The sequence below is a fragment of the Electrona antarctica genome, assembly GCF_951216825.1.
Source record: "Electrona antarctica genome assembly, chromosome: 20".
Lineage (NCBI taxonomy): Eukaryota > Metazoa > Chordata > Actinopteri > Myctophiformes > Myctophidae > Electrona > Electrona antarctica.
In genome coordinates, this window is record NC_136801.1 from 8575095 (window position 1) to 8598399 (window position 23305).

Consider the following 23305-nt stretch of genomic DNA (forward strand, 5'->3'; position numbering starts at 1 on the left):
GTAATGCACTTGTCCGGAAGGATTTATTAGTTGTCCCGGACAACAGGACAAGCCTTAATGTCAAGCCCTGACCAATACATCATTAGTTTTGCTATGATTCCATGCTTTCATAGAAAGAAAGAAAAACACAATGAAAGGTATAGTCACATTTTTCCTTTCAATAATTGAAAGGCAACACAACAGACTATACACTAGAGTTAAGAAAGTCTACCTTTGTCAATAGAGGTTATAAATATGACGGTGTATGATTTTCTCAACAATATGGGCCTTGAGGAAGTCTACATTTGTCAACAGAGGTAATTCATATGACAGTGTAAGACTTTTCTCAACAACACGGGCCATTATTACATTATGAACTTTTATTACATTATGAGCTGCTATGTGTTCGTTCATAATGTAACACGTTATTACATTATTACATTATAGAAAAATCTGTTATTACGTTATGCGCTCATTTTTTTATTACATTATGAGCTGATTATTACATTATGTGCAGTTATTACATTATGAGCAGTTATTACATTATGAGTTGCTACAGCGTGCGTATATGCGTGTCCCTGAGCACAAAATACATGCATTTTGCTGCCGTGTGTAGAAAAACTGTCACATCCATTTTTCAGAGTTGAATTAACACTCTGGAGTTCACGGTGTAGCAAGAGAAGGTTAGTACGAATACCCTGGAGATGATTTAGAATCTGGAAGTGCGTGAGAAAGCTCTCCCAACGCTGCACTAGTTCCCACAGGTCTGGTGACTGCATGGTGCTACAGACGGAGAGGAAACAGAAGATATGCCCATATATCACAGGACCTCATGCAACAACTTCAGCAAATGGTTTTTATTTTCCAATCAAGCCGTGGGTTTCTGTGTTCGATTAGATCAGACCGCACCGTGCTGCTAATGGATGTGTGTGTCACAGGCAGAGCACGTATCTCTGCTGATGCACAGTAAACTCATCAGCATTGAGTTAACTCATTTAGACCTGACGTCGAAATAAAAAAAAACGTTCGCCCTGAAAGAATATATATTCAAAGATTCGTGCCGCATTTTTACGATTTTTCAAAAATAGCAGACAAGCTCGTAGCGCGCCACTCGGTGGCGCGCTACGAGCTTGTAGATCTGCTATTTTTCAATAGCTAAAGTATAACATAATGCTTAGTTAAAACACCAAAAGGGACTTTCCGTCCAGAATGGGTTAAGTTAAGATGAATTTATTGAACGAAACAATTAAAAATCAAATGAAACAAATGAAGTGGGAGACTTGATTGCTGAGGTCTTCGATTTTGGAGGTCCTCGATTGCCATCTGCGTTGAGGCGAAGCTGCGTTGGGCTTCTGCCATTGCTCCCGGTCACAACACTACACTACCGTAGTGGAGAGTAGAGGAAATGGTGATAGCAGCAGCTGGATGGGAGGGAGAGCCACTGAATGAGCCTGCAGTCCCGCATAGATTTGGGCACAGATTTAAGGCTATTTCAGCAGCCTCCGGACCATATTTCAGTGCCATATTTCAGGCGTTTGGTGCCCCTCAAGCTTTGTGCCCTGGGCTGCAGCCCCAAGGCCCATGCATTAAGCTGGGCCTGAGTGCGTGCGTGCGTGCGTGCGTGCGTGCGTGCGTGCGTGCGTGCGTGCGTGCGTGCGTGCGTGCGTGCGTGCGTGCGTGCGTGCGTGTGTGTCTGACATGAGGCCAACTGCAGCGTAACTCAGTCAGTGAGGTCAGCAGAGAGCTCAACTTGACAGTTGTGGCATATGCTCCTATCTGACAACCCTGTGTGTGTGTGCGTCTGTGTGTGCGTGTGTGTGTGTGTACACACAGTATACAGCACTCATACATACACGATACACGCACATAAGCACACACAGACAGACAGACAGACAGACAGACAGACAGACAGACAGACAGACAAATAAAAAATAAGCACTCAAAAATATACACAGCGTCTGCCAGCTCTTATAGCCGGTGGAATGTCACGCAAAACAATAAATATTCTGTCTACGCACATGTTTTCCTTGACAGCGCCACCTCCGTGCCAAGCCGATGATGAAATATGTTCACTAAGTGGATTCAGACATTCATCATTGTAGTAATGCTACGAGACACGACAAGGAGACTGACAAACGCACTGGTTTATCCGTGCAGCGAGAATGACTTGCTGGCTCACAGCTACAGCAGGCACGAAAACACTGCAAAAACAACAACAACAAGGCTCTCTAAACACTTTCAGGCAAAGGTTTGCAGGCAAAGAATCAGCAATCTCAAATGACACGTTAAATAAAGAGCCAACTCACCACAATGCAGGTGTTTCACCCGCAGATGAGAGCTGTGTGTGTTTCGGAACAACCTAGCAGGCACGCTGACAGACATTTCGTGCAGCTCGTTGTGTGGCACACCCGAGTTACATGCCGATATGGTGGTTATAATTTTCATTTTCATGTAAAGGACCCCCAATTTAATACCGTATCGATCTGGTCGCGGACCCCATCTGAAAATATTTTGTGCCAGGAACCCACATACATTCAAGGTTTTTGTTAAAGATTATTTTCAAGATTTTTGGAAAATAGCAACAATGTACTATAGCCTAGTGAGGTTACATTTTGATTTTAAATCAGCTCAAATTGCTCAATTGCAAAATAGTGTTTCTTGCTGATGCTCTGTGTCTGATACAGTATATTATGTCAGACACAGAACATGATAAACGTGTTAAAACAGGGTTGCCGTTATAATGATAATATTAATGGATTTTATTTATAACGCACTTTACATTGGCGGGAATCTCAAAGTGCTACAATGAGACAAAATAATTTAAAACGTGACTGCATAGCTAGAAAAATTATCACAAAATGTCACAGTTACATCTCATTTCAAAGATACAGAGGGTAAAATCATCTTAGTAAACGAAGAAATTGACAGTGCTGTTATTTTCATGTTATTAGCTCATTTTTCTGGGGACCGCCTGGAAACCCATTAAGCCCCCCCCCCTATCAAGGTTGGGAATCACAGCTCTAAGTTAACCTGTATGTGGCCATTTTTACACACCTTAGGGGCGCTTGCCCCTCCTATAGCTTGTATATGTTCGCGTGTATAGTGTAGTGTTTGTCCTACACAAACATTACATTCCCATTGACAATGAATGGAATAGTGTCTGAGCAAATAGGCATAGTGTCTATTTTACATCATGATGATGTACGATGATAAGAGCGCCCCTCACTTCACACGGGTGTTGTTTTGTTTTTCTGTAGATATATACAGTACCAAACAAATGCCACAGACGTAATCATTTCTAAACACACAGAGCCCAAAAAACAAACAGTCAGTCTGTGGTTTCCCCTCCAGTGCAAGACAGGTGTTTTGCATTACTCTGCAGTCGGATGGAAACCCACTTATCGCCCAATGCCCCACTCATTTATTCAACGGTCTTTGAACGCATGCATTTCACGGCCCCCAAAGGTAATAGAATTTACTCAGTGCACAGATGATAGAGTAAACATTCAATTCAAAGGAAGGAAAGAAATAAATAAATAAAAGGCATACTTCTCATCCAATACCAAGGCTAAAAGGACCACTCAGCCTCCAGAGAGAAGTAGAGCCATATCTCTGCTGAGGCATTGCTCACCACCTTGCTGAATTTTGTTTGTTTTTCCCCCGCTTGCTTTTTTTTGCCGCAGCCCACAAATCCTGGCAGGTATATGCATTGTTTTTCTTTCTTTTCTTTTTTTTTTTACTTCGATTTTTCCACCTCACACCTACTGTATACCACTCACACCTCAGCTGTCATGGAGGTGGGCTCATCATTCGTCATCTACAGTACACAACACCATGTGTATCTATGACCGGGCAAAAATGTGGACACATCCAATTCACTGTGAGCACACAGAATTCAACTTCACCCACACAGAAAAGCAAAGGAGTATATAGGCAATATATGCACTTATATTTAACAGAAAATATATGGAAGGCCATATTTTTGTGAAGACTACTTCTTCTTTTTTCAGTACGGGTTGTGCTGTAGTCTGAAAAGCTAAACGGCGCAATAAACGCTGATAATGTTAAGGTTCTTCAAGCCAGTCGCTTGGTTTTGAAGCACAACACCAGCCTTAAGGGTTTCTGATATCATCCAGCATTTTGGTTTTTGGCAGACATGCCTTTAGTGAGTGAGTTCAATGGTTTTACAGCAGCTGTAGATAGTCAATGAGCCCCATGAGGAGTACCATGCAGAGAGAAAAAGACACAAACACACACATCTCTGCACACTTCTCTGCTCCGGTCTCGTAAAGCCAGTCCTGCCCTCTGCTATCACATACTCAGGAGAGCACACGCACGCATGCACCAGTGTTGTTTTTGGCATCCAATTTCTATTTTAGTTTTAGTCATAGTCTCTTGAATAGTTTTCACTTCGTTTTAGTCACATTTTAGTCACCTGGAATGTTTTAGTTTAGTTTTAGTCGACTAAATGTTATGAGATTTTAGTCGACTTAATCTACAGGTGATTTAGTCGACTAAAATGTATTTCGGCAGGCCTTGATGCCGTCGTAATGAGTGATTTTACATTTGCTGAAAATAGCCGATCTACAAGCTCACAACGCGTCGCAGCGCGACGCGTTGTGAGCTTGTAGATCGGCTATTTTCAGCATGAGACCAATTGTGAAATTACTTATGCTGGATCTCTTGTCCACTATTCCCTTCCTAACATTTTAGTCTAGTTTTTATTTGTTGACGAAATTGTCAGTATATTTAGTCTTAGTTTTAGTCATCATAGCTTAGTTTTTATTTAGTTTCCATGTAGTTTTCATCAGTGGAAAAAGGTAGTCGACGAACATTTTTCGTCTTAGTTTTAGTCGACGAAAACAACACTGGCATGCACGCACACGCACACACGGGTGGCTGTAGATGAGCGAGTAATGGGGCCGACCGAGGATCAGAAAGTTGTTGGTTCGACCCCTGGCTCGTCCTGTCTGTGTGCTCCCTGCGTGCTGTATGAATGGCTTCCACTGTTCCTAATAGTTAGGATGGGTAAATGCAGACGCATTCCTGGTATGTGCAAATGCAGTTGGCAAATAACCCAACAACAATGAAAGGGGACAGCAAATTGTATTTATTTTGCACGCACGTACGCACGTACACACACACACACACACACACACACACACACACACACACACACACACACACACACACACACACACACACGCACACACACAAATACAGACATACTCTAGGTGTGCTCTTTCTGATTCATGTTCAAGGGGTGAGAGGTCAGGGGTCCCTGGCTGTTTGTGAAGAGTACAGCAGCTGCTGTTACTCAGTGTGACTCCCAACAATATCTCCTTTCCTCCTGCACTATAGCTCCTTTCCTTCTGCACTATCTCCGTCACGCCTCTCTCTCTCTGTCTCTCTCTCTCTCTCTCTCTCTCTGTCCGTGTTTTGGAAAGAATTATTTTCGCTGTCTCACAGCGTCTCCAGTGAAGCTTTGACTGGATGCTACAATATGCAGGTGATATACTGTAGCAAGATGTTTCTCGCCTAGCATTAAATCAAGTGTGAAATCAAAATGTGTTAACTTTAATCTCCCTCTCTGTCTTTCTCTCTCTCTAATTCTCTCTGTCTCTCTCTGGCTCTCGTTCTCTCTCTGTCTCTCTCTGTCTCTCTCTCTGTCTCTCGTTCTCTCTCTGTCTCTCTCTCTGTCTCTCTGGCTCTCTGTCTCTCGTTCTCGCTCTGTCTCTCTCTCCCAGGTGTGTCTCTCTGATGCTCTTGGCTCCTGAGCCCTGAGGAGAAGTGAGCCAAGCTCCGCCCCCCCACTCATGGGACGCCGCATTACCCAGCATGCACTGCTGCTGCTGCAGTGCATGCTGGTCCTGCGGGCCGGAGTTGTGGCCAGCAGGAGAGGGCCGGTGCTGCTGCCCGAATCGCCCTGCCACAAGGCCGAGCACCCACTCATTCCACACTCAGGTGGGTTTTCTCACGGCACTCTCCCACACACACACACACACACACACACACACACACACACACACACACACACACACACACACACACACACACACACACACACGCACACACACGCACACACACAGCACTGACAGCGGTATCTTTTCCGATAACCTCTTTATCGCAGAGTTTTTCTATTGACATAAATTGTGGAGGAGGTTTTTTCATCTCTTGTCAACCTTTTGTCCTGTTTCCCATCGCACACACAAATGTATTCTTAAACAACGGGCCCGTGGATATTGCAACCACTAATCTTCTTCTAACCCCTTATGCTGGGTGGTTACACTCATTTTCAGACTCAGTACGTCCCGCAATCGAGATTCATTGTTCCTCCTTCCCCTGCTCCACGTTGCTATTGAGCAGCCAAACTGTAATGTAAAACTGCAAATCTTTGCCAACAGAAAACATCAATATAGCAATCAATGCAATTCTTTCTAGCCACCGCGAAGCAGCAAAGTGCTACTGAGCCCTTTCCAGGCCAATGGAGATCCCAGGCTGGGATAATCATATAGCCCTCTGCCTGAGGAGTAATTGACTGGAAGACGAAGGTCACTGCTCAGACATACAGTACACATGCACGCACGCACGCCACGTTCCTGCGCACGCATGCATGTGACGTGCGCACGTGAACACACACACGTGTGCGCACACACACACACACACGTGTGCGCACACACACACACGCACACACACTCCCTCTCTCTATTTCCGTGCGCAGTCTTCATTAGCTCATGGATAGTTGGGTTCGGTCTCCTACTCTCAGAGTCTATTGAGCGTGAGGGGGACCAGGATGACTAACAGTCTGGCTAACGCCATATGCTCTCTCTTCTCTGCGGTTCACACCAGGGGACCACATCCAAGCCACCAGGGTCAGATGTGGTCGATCTGTTTGCGTTCCCTCAAGTACCGGCATGGGCTATTAAGCCCCAGTGGCCCTAATGCTCTGGATGAAATATAAGGGCGTTAATAAAGCAAAGTGGTCGTTTCGGGTAATACGCACACGTGGTTCATGATCATTGTGCCGAGCTGGGAATGGGAAGAGAGCAGAACGTCATGACTTTCATCACGTTTTATGATACAGTACTGTATATCTGATTGAACTACCAGCTGTGCTGAAGCAATAATTTTTCCAAATGAATCAAGTTACTCTACTCTAGGTGACCTCAGCAGAGAGACTGTTGAATCTACATTTGTAGGCTATCGGCGGTTAGCCAACAATAGAATAGGCTTCAGTTCAGTGTCTTGCTCAAGGACAAGACTCTGATTACCATGTCAGACAACTGCTCTATCTCCCCCCTGAGTCACTACCGCTCCAGGTGTCAGAGCTATGATACCCTGAGAAGAGAGTTCTGACAAAACCTTCACAAGAGTGATCATGGTATAATCCAAGAATGTGCTTGGAAGATAAAGATAATGGGATTAATGAGGCCGGGCGCAATAAAGATAATCAAACTACTTGAATCGTGTGAACTGCATTGCTCCAAAGCCTCCAATCAATTCACGTTGTTCTTGCCAGCATCGGCGATGTGTAGCAATCAGCGTTTATTACCAACTTTTACGCTGGGGTCCAAGTTTTGGGCATGTCATTATAGGCCAAAAAAGTGTTTCAAAAACGTTTTTATTTTATTTTTTTCTTAGGCTCATGTCGGGTTTGGGCTTTACCTTTATACATTTAGAATACTGTAGGAACGATTATGTCACAAGCCTTGGACACAGCAATGGTGTCATACTTATATGACACTCTGTATGTATAGTGCAGCTGACGTCAGTAGCCTGTGTGCATGCACTGTGCAGCGAAGCCAGCAGCAGTCTCATTACAGGCAGACAGCCTGCAAGATGAACAGTGTCCAAATAATAACAGGCATCTGTCTTTCTGGAATGTTTTCCACTGCAACGTGGTTTCCTAGATGTCTCTTGCTCTTAAACAGCGGTTTTAGATCCAAACAAACTAACAAAGCCTTTAGTGTAACATTTTATATGAAACTTACCACGAGTTTATAGAGTTTATATAGCCTACAAATCGATCGTTCCCCTTAATGTGCTGCTTGTTTTGATTTTAATATTATAGATTTCTTGGCGGCCAGCAATATTGGATATGATAAATTGTGTTGGATGAATCCAACAGGATGAAGTCAATGTCAATATTGAGGCTTTTGATGTCTTTTGAGTAAATGCAATAGTGCATTCATCCCACATCAGAATTAAACTTGTATAAGTAATCAATCCCGATGCTCTGCCACAATGGAACTTTTACCACAGAAGCTGAGCTGAAGATAATATTACAAATGGGGTGTGATTTGGGGAGGAGGAAGATAGGGTGAGAAGTACAATCACACGAGAGAGACTCGGAGTAGAGTCGCTGCTTCTTCGCCTGGAAAGGAGCCAGCTTAGGTGGTTCGGGCATCTTGTTAGGATGGCTTTGGGTTCGGTCACGGTGCTCAGGTATTGATCTGCCACGGTGTATTCTCTGTTTAGGACCAGATAGCATTCTAGTTGTCTCCACCAGGCCGAAGGCATGGGGAGAGAGTATGTTTTGCACTCCGTCCGTGTGTGTGTGTGTGTGTGTGTCCGTCCGTGTGTCCGTGTGTGTGTCCTTCCGTCCGTCCGTTACCAGCTAATCTCCGGCACCGTTAACCCGGTCGATGCCACACTTTGCACACACACTCCCTGGATGCCAACGATGAACCTCTGCCCCACATTTTCCAGAACGGCCTGTTATAGCGCCACCATGAGGCAGCTTTTCACATGTTTTACCTAAAACTGCACCGATCTGCGTGAAACGTTGCATGCTTTTGTGTTGCTTCTTTCCAATGTGTCATATAGTTTTCCTTTTGCTGTTTTATCATTTGGTTTAGTCCAATGGGTTTTCTATCTCGTGGCTCTGTTTGTGTCCAGAGTTCCAGGGCCAGCTGGCTGAGGGGGGGCATCTCTCTAGAGTTTCGCTGTGTGTGAGTGCCTTGTTATGGAGTGCATCTGGGTCACTTTCTTTTAGGTTGTAGAACTTAAGTGCTCTCTTTTTGATTACTATTATGATCGTCCTAATTCTGCCCTGCATGCATTATTTGGTGTTTTTCGCTGGGTACGGAGAATGGATTTGCAGAATTTTGTGTGTAGGGTCTCGGTTTGTTGTTTATCCCATTTTTCACGGTCATGGTTTGCTAATGGTCCCCAGATCTCGCAACCATAGAGGGAAATTGGTTCTATCACAGAGTCCAGTATTTTAAGCCAGGTTTTAATTGCAATGTCTATTTTGTGTTTCCTTTGATGGCATAGAATGCCCTTCTTGCCTTGTCTCTCAGGTCCTTTACAGCTTGGTTGTAGTTCCCTGTGCTGCTGATGTTTAGGCCGAGGTAGGTATAGTTTTTTGTTTGTTCTAGTGGGATTGTCAGTGACGGATCAACCCCTCTCAAGGCCCTGGCGCTTCACCAAATCAAAAGGCCCTACAGATTCAGCCAATTAATTAATTAATTAATTAACATGCATGCATGCCTTTCGCCGTTTAGCGCATATCCACTACTGCCTGCGCTGGCCGCTGACACACAAGACACAGCCGCACTGGGCACAGCCTTTCCAACTTCAGTCTCTGCTAAACTATTATGTAAGGACTAGGAGATTACTTTATGGTTATTAATACAGTCATTAACAAGAAACATGCAGCAGCATGTTTTGTCTAAATTGTCTTTGTGGCCAACAAATGTAGCTACATTTGCAAACAATGCTGTTGACCATGTTGTTACATGGTCCATATAACATGTGTGCACCAACAGACAATGCCAATATGCTATATTAATATTAGAACGTTTTAAAGACAATGCAAGTTGTGGGTGCAACGTCACTGAAAACTTTCATAATAGCAAATTAGCAATTACATTAATTTACTCACGAGTGCTGAAATCGTGAAATGGAGGATGTAAGAACACACTTTTGTTGCATTAGAGCAGGGTAAATATGAAGTTTTGCGCCAAGGTCTTGTGTTTATATTCCTCTTACATAGGCTGTAGGCTATGATATTGTCGCAACAACACGAACACACGTTGCTCGGTCTGAGAGAGGGGGCCTTCCTGAGCGAGGGGGCTTCTGACGGCGTCGCTTACTCGCTTCCCCTCTGTCGGAGGAGGAAGCGACGTGCAGCCGTCGGGAACCCCCCCAAGCCCCCCCTTGCTACTAGTATCAGGCTGCTACAGAAACTGTCAGACGAGAAGACCAAAAACACTAGCGGGGGTTCCTGTGTTGTGTTATATTTTTCGACAGAAGCAACAGTTGTACCTATAGTCTCGTACTGGGCCCTGCAAGCTTCGGACCCTGGCGCTTAAGCTCCACCTAGTTCCATTGTTAGTCCGGCTCTGGGGATTGTATTTAGGAAAGATTGATGGTTTTGGCGGCTGGCTCTTTTTTTTTAAATATCATGATTTTAGTCTTAGTTAGGTTCACTGTCAGGGCTCATGTCTGGGAGAATTTGTGTAGGAGATCAAGTTGCTGCTTGGTTGGAGATAGGTCATTTGATTTCTGTGTTTGCCAAGGGGATGCCTGGAGCTGTAGACTGTTCTAACGTTTTTGCCAATTTGTTGATTATAGATGTTGAAGAGTGTTGGACTCAGGCTGCATCCCTGTCTAACTCCTCGGCTTTGGGAGAAGAGGTCTGTGTGCTTTTCGCCTATTGATTTTATGATGTCATAGGTTTTCCCCCCAATGCCACTTTCCAACAGTTTGTACATCAGACAAATTTAATCGAATGCTTTTTTTGAAGTCGGGGAGGAGACCCCGGGGCAGACCAAGGCGCAGTCGACTCACTGGCCTTGGAACGTCTCGGGATCCCCCAGGAGGAAGTCACTAATGTTGCTCTGGAGAGGGACGTCTGCGACCCGACTACGGATAAGCGGTTGAAGATGGATAGATGGACATGAGGTCTACATTTCTGAAACAGATGTGATTTTCAGGACTAGACTGCAGTGTGAAGGTCATTCCATTATGGGTCGTCCGAAGAACCCTGAAGGCTGAGCAGAGTGCTGACCAGCGCGCCACAGGGCAGCGGAGCGCTAAGTGGCTGGCAGCGGTCTGAGAGCACATACTGTAGCGTTCTCCTAATGCGTAGAGCCCAACCATGGCCTGGGGGCAATGTGACAGGGGGAGCTGCCTTAGCAGTCTTATAAGCCCTCAGCGGGACTTTCAGTTTGTCAAAAATATGACACATGGGCAATTTTAGGCAATGTACATAGATGGTGAAATTAATCACACAGGTGTGAAATAAAATAATAATTATAAAATAAACACTTCTAGACAAATAGCCTAAACAGACTTAAGACTCACAGCTTAATATGTCGTCAGTAGGAAGGTGCAATGATGATGCAATAGGTGAGGAGCAAATAGCCGAGGGCCTGCCCTGCAGTCCAGTGAATCAGAAGTAAATACTTTTAGGTTATTAAAACCACAAGAGAGGCACCAAGGGGCCATCATAGCTGCCAGAAAGATTGTCCTGTGTGTTATTGCCTTGCCTCTACTTTTAACATCGCACTTTTTACTACTTGAAGCACTATTTTATGGATATACTTTGGGTTCTAATGTGCAAGTCACCTCCCCTGCTAAAGAGATAGCCCTCATTTTAATTGTGTCTCAGTGTTGTCCATGAATCTTCCCTTTTTACGGTTGTATTTTACCTTGTTGTTTAATAGACTTCCTGTCATGGCCTGATGGTTGTCTTGCAGCGCTTGAAAAACCTTGTATTGTTAGGCTGTGCAGAACACAAAGCCTTTTCAAAGCTCATCAAATTATAGCCTTTGCTTTCAAGCAATGAACACGGAAAGCTATGAGTCATTACAGAATATGAACCCATGCAAACAAGCGTATGCGTGAGAGAGAGAGGGAGGTAGAGACAGAGAGAGGGAGAGAGAGAGAGAGAGAAAGAGAGAGAGAGATAAAGAGAGAGAGGGAGAGAGAGAGAAAGAGAGAGAGAGATAAAGAGAGAGAGGGAGAGAGAGAGAAATGGAGACGGAGAGAGGGACGGAGGGAGAAAGAGACAGAGATGGAGAGACAGAGACGGACGGACGGAGACAGACAGACAGACAGACAGACAGACAGACAGACAGACAGACAGACAGACAGGTTTGGCCCTGTCCTTAAACCAATTATAACACTCCTTTGTGAGTCATCCGTCTCCACATACTCCAGTGTAATCCCTGGGTGTCTGGAATGCACTAGACTGCTGCAGATGCTCCTCAGCTGGGCTGGGAGCACTACAAACAGATAAATGTATTTGTAGGCAAGCTGCACTCTGCCGCCCTGGCAAACCCACACGTCAGTTGGACATTCATCTAGAGCTTCACTGTCATCTTTGAAGCAGAACTTGGTCCAAGAACTGTAAGCTGCCCGAAGCTCAGTCCAAGGTCTCTTTGGTGCTTGGCAGTTGGCATCTCTTCTGCACAGAAGGTTGGAACACAGCATAGATTAGATTCTTTAGTGCAAGTTCGGGGTTACTGGGAGGACACAGGATTTATACAGAATTAGAATGAGAAAATTGATATGGGAAAATGCAAATTATTACCTGCTGGAATATGTGGAGCAGTCACAACCCATACCTTTTTATTTGTCGAAATAAAGTTTATTATATTGTGGCCACGAGCTGTGCGAACTCCATTTATTTTCAACAGTTTATCTCCCGTGGTCAGCACCTCCCCACTATTGGTGTGTGGTCTTGTCCTCTCTCCAAAACATAATACTTACACAGAGCTACTGATAAAATGGATACATTCTATACATGACTAACTAATTGCTAACCGGCGGTTAGCTTCATAATCACAAGTTGCTTGTAATCAGAATGCTGACAATTCAAATCTCTAGAATGGGGAAGGAGAGTTTGTAACAATCCAAACAATTTCCCATTGAACTTTTGTACCACTGCCATGTTCCTCATGACCGCAATAAAATTGTCATCTTCTGAGCCGCTGTGCAATGGCTAAAAGCACAAGACAAGCAGTACAGGCCAACTCACAGATTTGAAAAAATAATATAGTACTTTACTGCAGGACAAAAGTTAAATAAAAAGATGAATTGAATAATTTATGTGAGAGTAACCTTTCTCTACCCTTGAAACTGCGCTTCCAGGATATTACCTTGGGTGAGAATTTGATACACTAACTTCCTTGTTTGAATAAAGTCTCAAACTAAACCAGAGTCAAGGTCTCACTGTCTGTGCTCCAGTGAGAGACTGTTGCTCTCTCTCTGCGGGTGATTGTGGGTTGAGTGTGGAAGGGTGTGCCTTCGCATGGGCTTGACCCTACTGGGGATGGTTTCTCTGACTTGGCACAACACTTGTCTGACAGAACTGCTACTGTGGTGAAATTGGTTACTGTATATTCAATCTAAAGACCACTTCGTGTGGTGGCGGGTTTCAGAAATGGCATGGTTTCACAAAGAAAGCATACTGTACAGTTCAGCACGGGCATTGAGATGTTTTACCTTTAGCCTCCACTCACGCTCCATGATTCCACAAAGGTCTTAATATAGCTGTAGGAACACTCCAAAAGGGGGATATCTCATGTACGAACAGGCTGATATTCTTTTTGAGCCTTAATGTCCAATACCTGGTGCCATGTTCATGCACGTTATGTCTAACCTCCATACTGGAGGGATATGCTGATATGTAGACTGTACTGTATCTTTTTTTTGTTTTTATTTCAATTTTTTATCCACCAAATAATGAATGAACACAAATCAAATATAAATAAATGAAAACAAAAACAAAGACAACAAAAGAAACTCAAAGATAAACATAAAAACAGCTTGACATAAACTACAACAATTTTTCAAATTAAGTGCAAGGCAAGACAGGAAAGAGCAGGAGACATGACTCACAATATACAGCAGATATGACATTATTTTTACAGACAAAACAACCACTACACGACACTTTTACAGACCCAACAAGGCAACAACCTCTACACATACACCGAAACACCCAAATACAATATCACAGAAGTCCATCTATGTATGAAACTTTCCATTTTTAATTGTAACCTTGCAGTCATTTCTTCCATTATATAAACCTGCTTCAGTCTCTGTTTCCATTGGGTTATAGTAGGTGGGATACTGTATCTTTTGTTGGATTTTCTTATGTTTTGCCACAAGCCATTTAGTTGCCCGGGTTTGAACCTGACCCTGTCATGTTTTACATCGATATCCTTACTCTCTGCCCTTACTTTCTTGTCTCTCTCTACACTGACCTATCTGAAATGAAGCGTGAAAATGCCCAAAGAAAAGGGGCTATAAAAACACTTAATCCCCACAGCTACCACAAAAAGTTCTTTGGCCGAAGTACTGACTAAGCATTTTGCTGTTATTGCAGCTCAAAGCCCCAGAGATAAATTAATAAAGTGCTGTATTTAACAAGTGGTTTGTGGTTTTAAAGGTTTTTTTAGAGGCTGTAAAGTGTGTGTAAACAATGTCTTCACAAGCCAGAGCCTGATAAAGGGTATTGTCTCTGAGGAGAGAACCCAGGTTTTTTATTTTTAACATCAATGCGACCAAGCTCAGCTTTTATCGCTCCTGACCAGCTAACACATCACTGGAGAGAGGAGAGCAAATGCAGTTCCGAATGATGTTATAGACAGGCAGCAACTTGGATCAAGTTGCTGCCTGTCATTAAACAGGCATTAAACGTCATTAAACACTGAAGGTGTCACTATATCCAATCCTGCTGTTTAAAAAAAAGGACACTCAAATCAAGTGAATCAAGTGCCGGACTTTTCATTTTGTATTATTGCTGTAGTAAACATTTTCATAAACACTAGTTTAAAGTCTTCTTTCAATAATTCAATTACCATGATATCCGTTTTTTGAAAAGGATTGTCCTATTCATTTTTAAATTGATGATAAAGTAGGGCATGCTTCTAGGGCTTCTACTGGTTCTATTGAGACCCGCCAATAGCATTTGTTTTCGGTTGCTATTCGGGACTGGATAAGCCCCAAGTCAAAGTCGTACGATTAGTCACAGACGTTACCGCAGTGAAATTTGTTCTCCGCATTTGACCCATCTCTTGGAGCAGTGAGCCGCAGCGTGCGCCGCACTCGGGAATCATTAGTTGATTTGACCCCCCAATCCAACCCATTGATGCTGAGTGCCAAGCAGGGAGGCATTGGGTCCCATTTTTACAGTCTTTGGTATGACCCGGCCGGGGATCGAACCCCGACCTCCCAGTTTCAGGGCGGACACTCTAACAAGACCACTGTCCGCCCAAGATGGTAGATTTGTAGTGGCTTCAAAACAGGTCTGTAGAAATCAATGGATGACATTGCCGTTATATTTTCTTAGTCTATGGCTATAGCATGCCCTTTAATTGGTCTTTTGGGGTTGTTTTTTATTGTATTTATTTTTCCTGGCTACTATCATGGATTCCAAAACATTGGCTGCATTCTATTCATGTCCAAGGTCAGCTATGTTGTAGTCATGACTCATATTTCATATTTTAATTTCCAGCACATACTGCAGATGGACTGGGGATGGCCCTGCCCATACTTTGTGATTTGTATGTCTTTCATTTGTCCCTGCAATAAAAGTCCCGCATGGTGTTTTCCCTAGCCACACATTTTTAGCAGCCTGAAGAGGTTTGGTCATCTCGTTAAACGGTTGTCCCCTTCGCCTCCCACCTCATCTCCCAAATGACTTTGCTCCATAAGTGTACGTTACATATTTTACAGTGCAGTTATTTGTGTCTCCACAGTGGTTTGTTCTCTCGCCGCCTCAGGGCCATGGCACACAACTTGAGTCTTATCTTTTTCTTTTTTTCTTCTAAAATTTGCTTGTTCTGGTTGCTTGAGAAACATAATAATTAGGAGAAACCTTCAAGTGCGTATCCGTCAACATATCCGTGGTCACTAAACTGAATGTTGCCTTATTTTACAGCTTGCCGTTAAATTGAGCAGGTGCTTGTTTACCCACTGCATTTAGCCAAATCATTTCCTTCAAATCAGCTTCACCAAATAGTCGCCATTCTTTTTGTGGCCATTACAAAGTAAAACCTGGAGTGCTAGTGTAAAAATGGACCCGTAATACACTCTGAAGGATATAGGACCACTCTGTTTTTTGCTGTGTACCACAAGGGTGCAATTACAGTCAATTGGCTCTTCATGTGTGTGTTCGTTCCCTGCCACCCCTATACACTCCACCAGTCACAGAAGAACCATTCACGGCTGCAGAATTGGTTCCATATGGTGCCATTGTTGTAGGACGTGCGGGGCTGTACCGCAGCAACTTTAAGGACTCACAAATTGGAGACTGGCGTGGGGCTCTGAAGCCTCTTGTAAATATTTATGCAGCCTGTCATTCTGTCTTTGTGTCAACCGCCCCGTGTCAGAACACTGAATAACAAATGGATCTGGAGTGGTGGAGCCTGAAGACAAGCAGCAGTGTTTTTGACGGGGAAAAGATGGGATTGGGGTGCAGGGGATAATATGGGTTTGAAGGGAAGAGGGGGGGGATGTGTGTGTGTGTGTGGGGGGGGAGGGGGGGGGGGGGGGGGGGGTCTTGTATGTCGGTATGTGTCTGGCTCTGTGCCCTGACTCTGCTCTGTGGGTTGTCCTCCAAATCCATGTTTGTGTATCTATTAGTGTGGGTGTTGTGTGTGAGTACATCTCTGTCTCATGCACAGCCGCTCCGCTGATCCGCTGTTTCCCTTTTCAGTGGGGTTAAAGATTGGGTCAGTGTGAAACGTTGTTGCATTAACATCGCTCATTGGGGAACTCCTAAAATTAGCTATCAACACACCCCCTAAGTCAGCATCTTCGCGACTAACTGTAGAAATGCAATTGATTAATCTCTGTGACGAAACTCAGCGAGCAGTCTTTCACGACCCCCCCCCCCCCCCCCCCCCCACCCCTCCCCTTCTTGCCTTCTCATGCTACGAGCTGCAAAAGCCCCTGGGTTCGACTTTGCTATAGTCCTCATTAAAGCCATGCTGCATCGGGAGCCTTGGAGGAGGCCATCTGTGAACTGCCTTGCTTATGAATGCTTAAGAATGGGCCTTGGCCTCGTCATAAAAAGCCATAAATCCTGTGGGGGCTGTTGTGCTCTATTAGAACCCTTTGCACCCTCCACACGCCCTGACAAACACACGCACGCACGCACGTACGCGCACACACACACACACACACACACACACACACACACACACACACACACACACACACACACACACACACACACACACACACACACACACAGCTAGAAGCAAGCCTCCCCTGGTGAGTCGGGGAGATTTATGGGGAGAGGCTGGGTTCATCAAGCGCCGTCTCCCCCCGGGGGGTTGTCACGACCGCATTTGTATGCCGGGGATTCTCTTTATGGCTTGAAAAACGAGCCCAGCTCAGGCGCTGGAGAGGCGCATCCAAAACTTTTGCCTTTCCATCTTAGAGCGGCCATTAAGCAAAATTAAATTTCTGGGTGAAGTTCGCAGCGCTCTCCCAAATAATATTTATTTCACTAAAGGCTAATGAAAATGTATTAGCCTTGGGAACTTTGAAGTTGGATAACTTGTACTCTTGAACTTGATAGAGAGTTGAGGGACAAAGAGAGAAAGATAAAGGGAGAGGAAAACCTATTCGTAGAAAAAGTGATGTTGTCCTGCAGCCAGTGATGTTGCCGCATTGTGCCTGCAGATCTTGTTGTTTCCAAAGATGAGAGCTGGAGAATGTGGGAGCAACTTTGCCACTTTAACAAGGATTTCACTCTCCAAACCCCCGCCAGTGAAACCCACATTACATTTTGTCGGTGAAACACATGTTTTTGCCTTTGAGCCGGCAAGGGCAGAGTGAGGTTTCATTTGAAATGCTGCCTGACAGGTGTGTCTGGAAAAGAAGATAAAGCGTGGCAAAGGAATATACTCGGCTGTCCTTTTTTCTTCTTCACCTCTGCTCATGATTGAAAGGTTCCTGTCAAAGTAAAAAATAAAATTCCCCGAAGAGACTGGTCTCAAAAGATTTCACAAACATCTGGCATATCCGTGATGCATTCTAAATCTCACTGCTCGACATTACCGTAAACCTTCGCAAGGTTACGTGGACTTGGACTTCTTCCACCTTTCACCTATTGTCACACGTTGGCTGTGATGTGATGGTTTACCAAGGCAAGGGGTATAATGTCCAACACATGCTGACCGTAAAAAGAGGGGGGTTTGGGAGTGAAAATGTATCGGTTTCCCAGAGCAGTGATACGTTATTGTGACTAGGGACCAGGTATGTGCTGAGTGATGGCGAACATGCATCGCCATCGCAACTCCTTGACCACCCTCGGCGACCATATCAGGTAACCGGGCTGGAGACTAGCCGCCCTCATCCCTCGGCAACTGCCCAGGGCCTTTGATTCTATTGGTCAGGGGTTAATGGGTTGGGTGCCGTGACGATATGCATGTTAGGGGTAAAATGTCTATTTCTGTCTGGTATGTTTTTCTCTCCTACATATATCATTCCTACACGGTCCAATCCTCTCTCTGTCTTTCTTGTTCCTCTGACTCTGTCACTTTATCTCTCTCCCATCTATCTTCCCCTCTAACTTCAAAATGTTTCTGTCTCACTCTTCTTCCCTCACTCTCTCCCTCCCTCTGTATGTACTTGCGTGCGTGCTTCCATGCACTATACTGTGCTTGCATTTGAGAGACAAGGTCAAGTGTGAAATGGAAAATGTCCGAATCTCATCACTATCATAGACATTTATTCTGTACACTACACTACACTACACAACCATGCACGCACGCACGCACGCACGCACACACAGTGTGAGCTCCAGTAGCGATTAAGAAAATGGTCTGTAAGGTCTCTAGTTGAGAAGGCCATTGTTCTGCTGCGCATTTCAGTCAAGCTTTTAACCTCTCAAGAAACCATTAGACGCAGTGTTTATGTGAGAGAACAATGTAAGCTACCAACCAATGTATGATTTGGTCTGAACCCAGGACCCCATGACCCATTCAGTTATTCTTGTCAGATGAAATGTTTAGTTTAAAACTGAATTGTGTACAGTACTCAACTCACACTATAAAGTATGAATTATGAATTAGAAAACGAAACAGGCAAAACAGAAAATCCAAGTAAAGTCAATACAAGTACATTATTGTTTTTTTTTCTCCATTGGTTTATAAATAAATAAGTTATTGATTTGGCTAGCCAGAGCTTCTCAGATTGTGGAGGCATTTTAGATTTTAGACTTTGAAAAAGCAGATGGTCTTGCCTGTAGTTCTTGAGCACTGAACCCCGGCTGGAAGGAGATTATAAATGATATTATGCTGTAGACAGCAGCCAAACTGAGCAAGCCTTCAGAATAACAAGTGCAATCTTAAAAAACTTCACTTTCTCTGCCATTCTCTCTCCACGGATTTTACCATTACAATAACACATTTATTCTACATTTAAATAATGGGGAATAAAGTGTTTGGTGTATGGAAACCTTTAAATTTGAATATATAAAGCAAACACTTTTGCAGTGTTAAGGCTGTTTCAGATGGGGAGCGAGTGACGCGCCTTAGTAATTCATTTTCAATGGGATGTGGGTGATTATTTGGGACGTGCAGAGAAGTTGAGGGGCAGAGAGGCACACTGCCGGTGCATGAGACCACGAAACGAAACGGCTGAAACAGCCTTTACAGTAGGCCTAAGGGCCGATTCATACTCCTATTTTACCGCTGTTTCGGCGCTGTAGTGCCGAAATGATTTCGGCTCGTCAGAAATTTTCAGTAGCACCGAAGAGCCGACTTTAGGACGGTACCCGCCACCCCGAACCTCAAATGACTTCACATTGTAGGCTCTACAGAGCCGAACCGACTTTTATTCGGCTCTAAAATAGGAGTATGAATCGGGCCTTAATGTCATGGTGATCTGACAACTCCCTTCCACATTTAAAGGAGAATTCCGGATTAACCGTTTTCTTGCCTTAATCCGATGTTATTACATCCAATAACGAGTGGTACACGTGAAATATTACGTAACATCCAGAGCGCCGCGCAGCTCCGACCGTGCACACTGGGTCTTAGGCTAAATCGCGTATTGTTATCGCTCGGAATGTATTATTTGTTCTACAGATCTGTCTTTCATAAGGACCAAACCAAAAGCAGTGCCCTCTGGATGTTGTTTTTATTTATTCATTTAAAAAGTTTTATATATATTTTTTATTTCATTTTAAGACGGGAAAGAAACAGGAAATTCTCTGCCATCATTGGTCCGACATGCGGAAAACGACCGGATTCAGGTTGGCGAACATGCGTTAAGGTTGGCGAAAATGCGCTGCTCCGTGCTTGCGGTTATGGTTAGGTTAGGGTTTGAGGTAGGTTGTCGTTGTCGGACCAATAACTGGTCGGAACTTAGTACTGCACTTGCACCAACCACCATTTTTAAAAAAAAGAAAATAATAATAGTAATAAAAACAACAACAATTAAATACAACTTAAAGCTAGATTTTGTAAATTAACAAATAATTATAAATAATAATCAAATCAAAGTTGTTTTTATTGTTTTGCCTCTACTCCTCCTTATTGGATATAAAAACATCAGATTAAGGTAAGAAAAACGGTTAATCTAGAATTCCGATTAACCGAGCTGAGTCTCATAGTAGGTCTGCTATTTTTGAAAAATCGAAGAACGACTGACATAGAAACATCGCTTTTTCAGAAAACTGTCAGGATGTTGAAGACATTTTTTAGAATCTGATCTCAGGTCAAAATGGGTTAATGGCCTCATTGAGTCTATGAGGAAGAGCTCCACACAGCCAATTTATCAGCAGAAACGTCAAACACATTCTCTTCTCGTCGGAGTGACTTAATGTTGTGTCATGTGTTTGTTCTCGGTAGAGATGGAGCCATGGATCTTCAGGTTCAAGGCAGAGTGACTTAATGTTGTGTCATGTGTTTGTTCTTGGCAGAGATGGAGCCATGGATCTTCAGGTTCAAGGCAGAGGGCACGGTGGATTATTCCCAGTTGACATTTGACCCCGGGCAGAACGAACTGATTGTTGGAGCCAGGTAACCACATGACAACTGTCTGTTTTGTTTTTCTTTCTTTCTTGTCTGTCTCCCACTGTCTGAGAAAACAACTTTGTTTTTCCACTGTATATAGTCCACTATGAAATTCCATTGTCTTTCTCAGAAGCATCATCTTCAGCTCTGTGATTGTGGGTTTTGTATGTGCGTGCATGTGTGCCATGGCGTGTGTGTCTGTTGGTTCTTCTGAATCTGCCTTTTTAGAGGAGCACAGAGGTTAGGTGACGGTCATAGAGTTCTACCTCCCCGGTTGCCACACCCTATAGTGTTCACATTTAAAGTGTTTTTTGATGCCAGTACTTTGAAAGTACTTTCACCATCATGAAATCAAAGACTCTGGTGTGACATCATGTATTCTCTGTGAACGTTATCAATCATCATCTTGTATAGAAGCAGACAATGAAGTTGACAACCCCAGTTCATATCATTGTTGTGGCGGTAGCAGTGAGGGCACTCCCAGCACAATGTGAAACTTAAAGTGAATGTAAAATGCGTGTTTATTACAGTAGCTTTATATTCTGATAGTACTCGTTGCTTTAGAGTGTTTGTTCACTAAGAGGAGTCTCCTTGTCTCTCCAAACAGAAAACACACTTTCAGGCCGGGATACCAATTTTACCCAATCAGGAGAGACAACTCACACAGGATAAACTAGAACTTCACTCTGTCGAGTGCCTACTTGCTTGTTGCACACAAGTAGGCCATAAATTGCCTACTAGTGCGCAAACAGAGCACGCACTAGTGTTGAAAAATGATGATGGTAATTACTTATAAGCTTGTTTGACGTCATCGTCAACTATACCCTGGCACTGGTATATATATTTAACACATCATTATGCTCATGTGTCCATATATGTGTACATGTATATATGTATGTATATTTACTTTTCTGAGTGGTTGGTGGTATAATGTAATCGGCTGGGTCAATTGACACTGAAACGTATCATCATCGTCAACCAATTATACCCTGGCATTGGTACATAATCTAAATCACGATTCACGGAAAACATACCTGCACGGTCAGCTTCCGTATGTCCGTATGACATCATATCACGTGCATTCTAAGGGACATTTGTACATATCTTCATCACGTCATGGGACATATGCTTCGTAGCATGACAAAAACACACCTGTGCGGTCAGCTTGGGGCCAGTATATGACATCATAACGTGTGCTGGCCGAAAACATGACTTGCACGCTCTGCTTGCGCAAGTAACAAGTAACAAGTTGGAAGTGATGACACAAAGAAATGAGCAGATAAAATTGGGACTGTAACACTATCAAATTTAAGCTGATAAATGTGTATACTCTCTCCAGTTACTAAACCAGTAAGACGCCCTGAGGGCGAGAAGCGAGACAACAGAGCTTCTTAATACGGCACAGTTGAGAAGCAGGAGTTAAACTATTCATCTGGTGTCAGCGAGGTCAGATGTAGAGTTGCTGGCCGGCTCCATATATTCAGATCTAGTATGTCAAACCATGTATGGCTATCCAGGGTTTGATGAGGTCAGTGTCGTGATCTTCATATATGGAGATCTAGGTGATGATAGTCAGCTCCACATATGAAGATCCATGTGTTGTAACAACTTGGTTCATTTGCAAGTGTGACTCGCGTCGCGGCAACCACACTGGTTATCATGAGACTGTCACGATATGGTCATATATTGACATTCCCATATATGGGCTTAATATTGATGACATCAGGGATCTCCATATATGGGCATTCCCAGCAGATGGCCTAATACAATCCCTGTTATGCCCATATATGGATTTCTTTTCACCCAAAAAATATCACTTACAATTGCTGTTCTTTTAAGCATAATGTATAGTCTGGTTTCCAGCCCATAGACCCCGTCCACTCGACTGAGTGCACTGGTTCTCTCAGAGTCTGACAATCAGGCTACATAATGTATGAACTCTTCCCCAACATTTTATGCAGATTACTGTAGTCTTAGACACTGAGTGCATCTCAATCCATGCCTGTCCAAAGTGTCCATCTACGTTGCCTCTCGCAATTTTCAAATGCTTCCGTCATACAGTCTGGAGCAACAGAAGCTCTATCATGAGTAAAATATAAAGTGAAAGTGGAGCCTCCTCCCCACTTCAGTTTTGTCTTTAAGTCGCGCAAATTTATCCTAATATTAATAGAGATCATCTAAGCAAATTTAGCTTGCTGCTTAGCAGAAATAGAAGGAAAAAAAAGATAAATGTAAATATATTTTAAAATATATTTTCGTGAACGGAAATGACAGCTTCCTTACTCAGATTTTGGGAGCTGTAGTTCCAGACTCTATAGCATTCGCAGATTGTGGAA

General features: G+C 43.7%; 1 protein-coding gene across 2 annotated transcripts in view; it reads left to right on the forward strand.

Annotated features, from left to right (window-relative positions):
* The window catches only part of sema5a (sema domain, seven thrombospondin repeats (type 1 and type 1-like), transmembrane domain (TM) and short cytoplasmic domain, (semaphorin) 5A), a 257306-nt gene that overhangs the window by 100903 nt on the left and 133098 nt on the right, over positions 1–23305 (forward strand). For both annotated transcript variants that reach the window (XM_079489014.1, XM_079489015.1), the window contains 2 exons: positions 5727–5943; positions 20876–20975. In XM_079489014.1, coding sequence (XP_079345140.1) covers positions 5796–5943; positions 20876–20975 — 248 coding nt within the window. In that variant the 5' untranslated portion in view covers positions 5727–5795. The remainder of the gene's footprint in view (positions 1–5726; positions 5944–20875; positions 20976–23305) is intronic.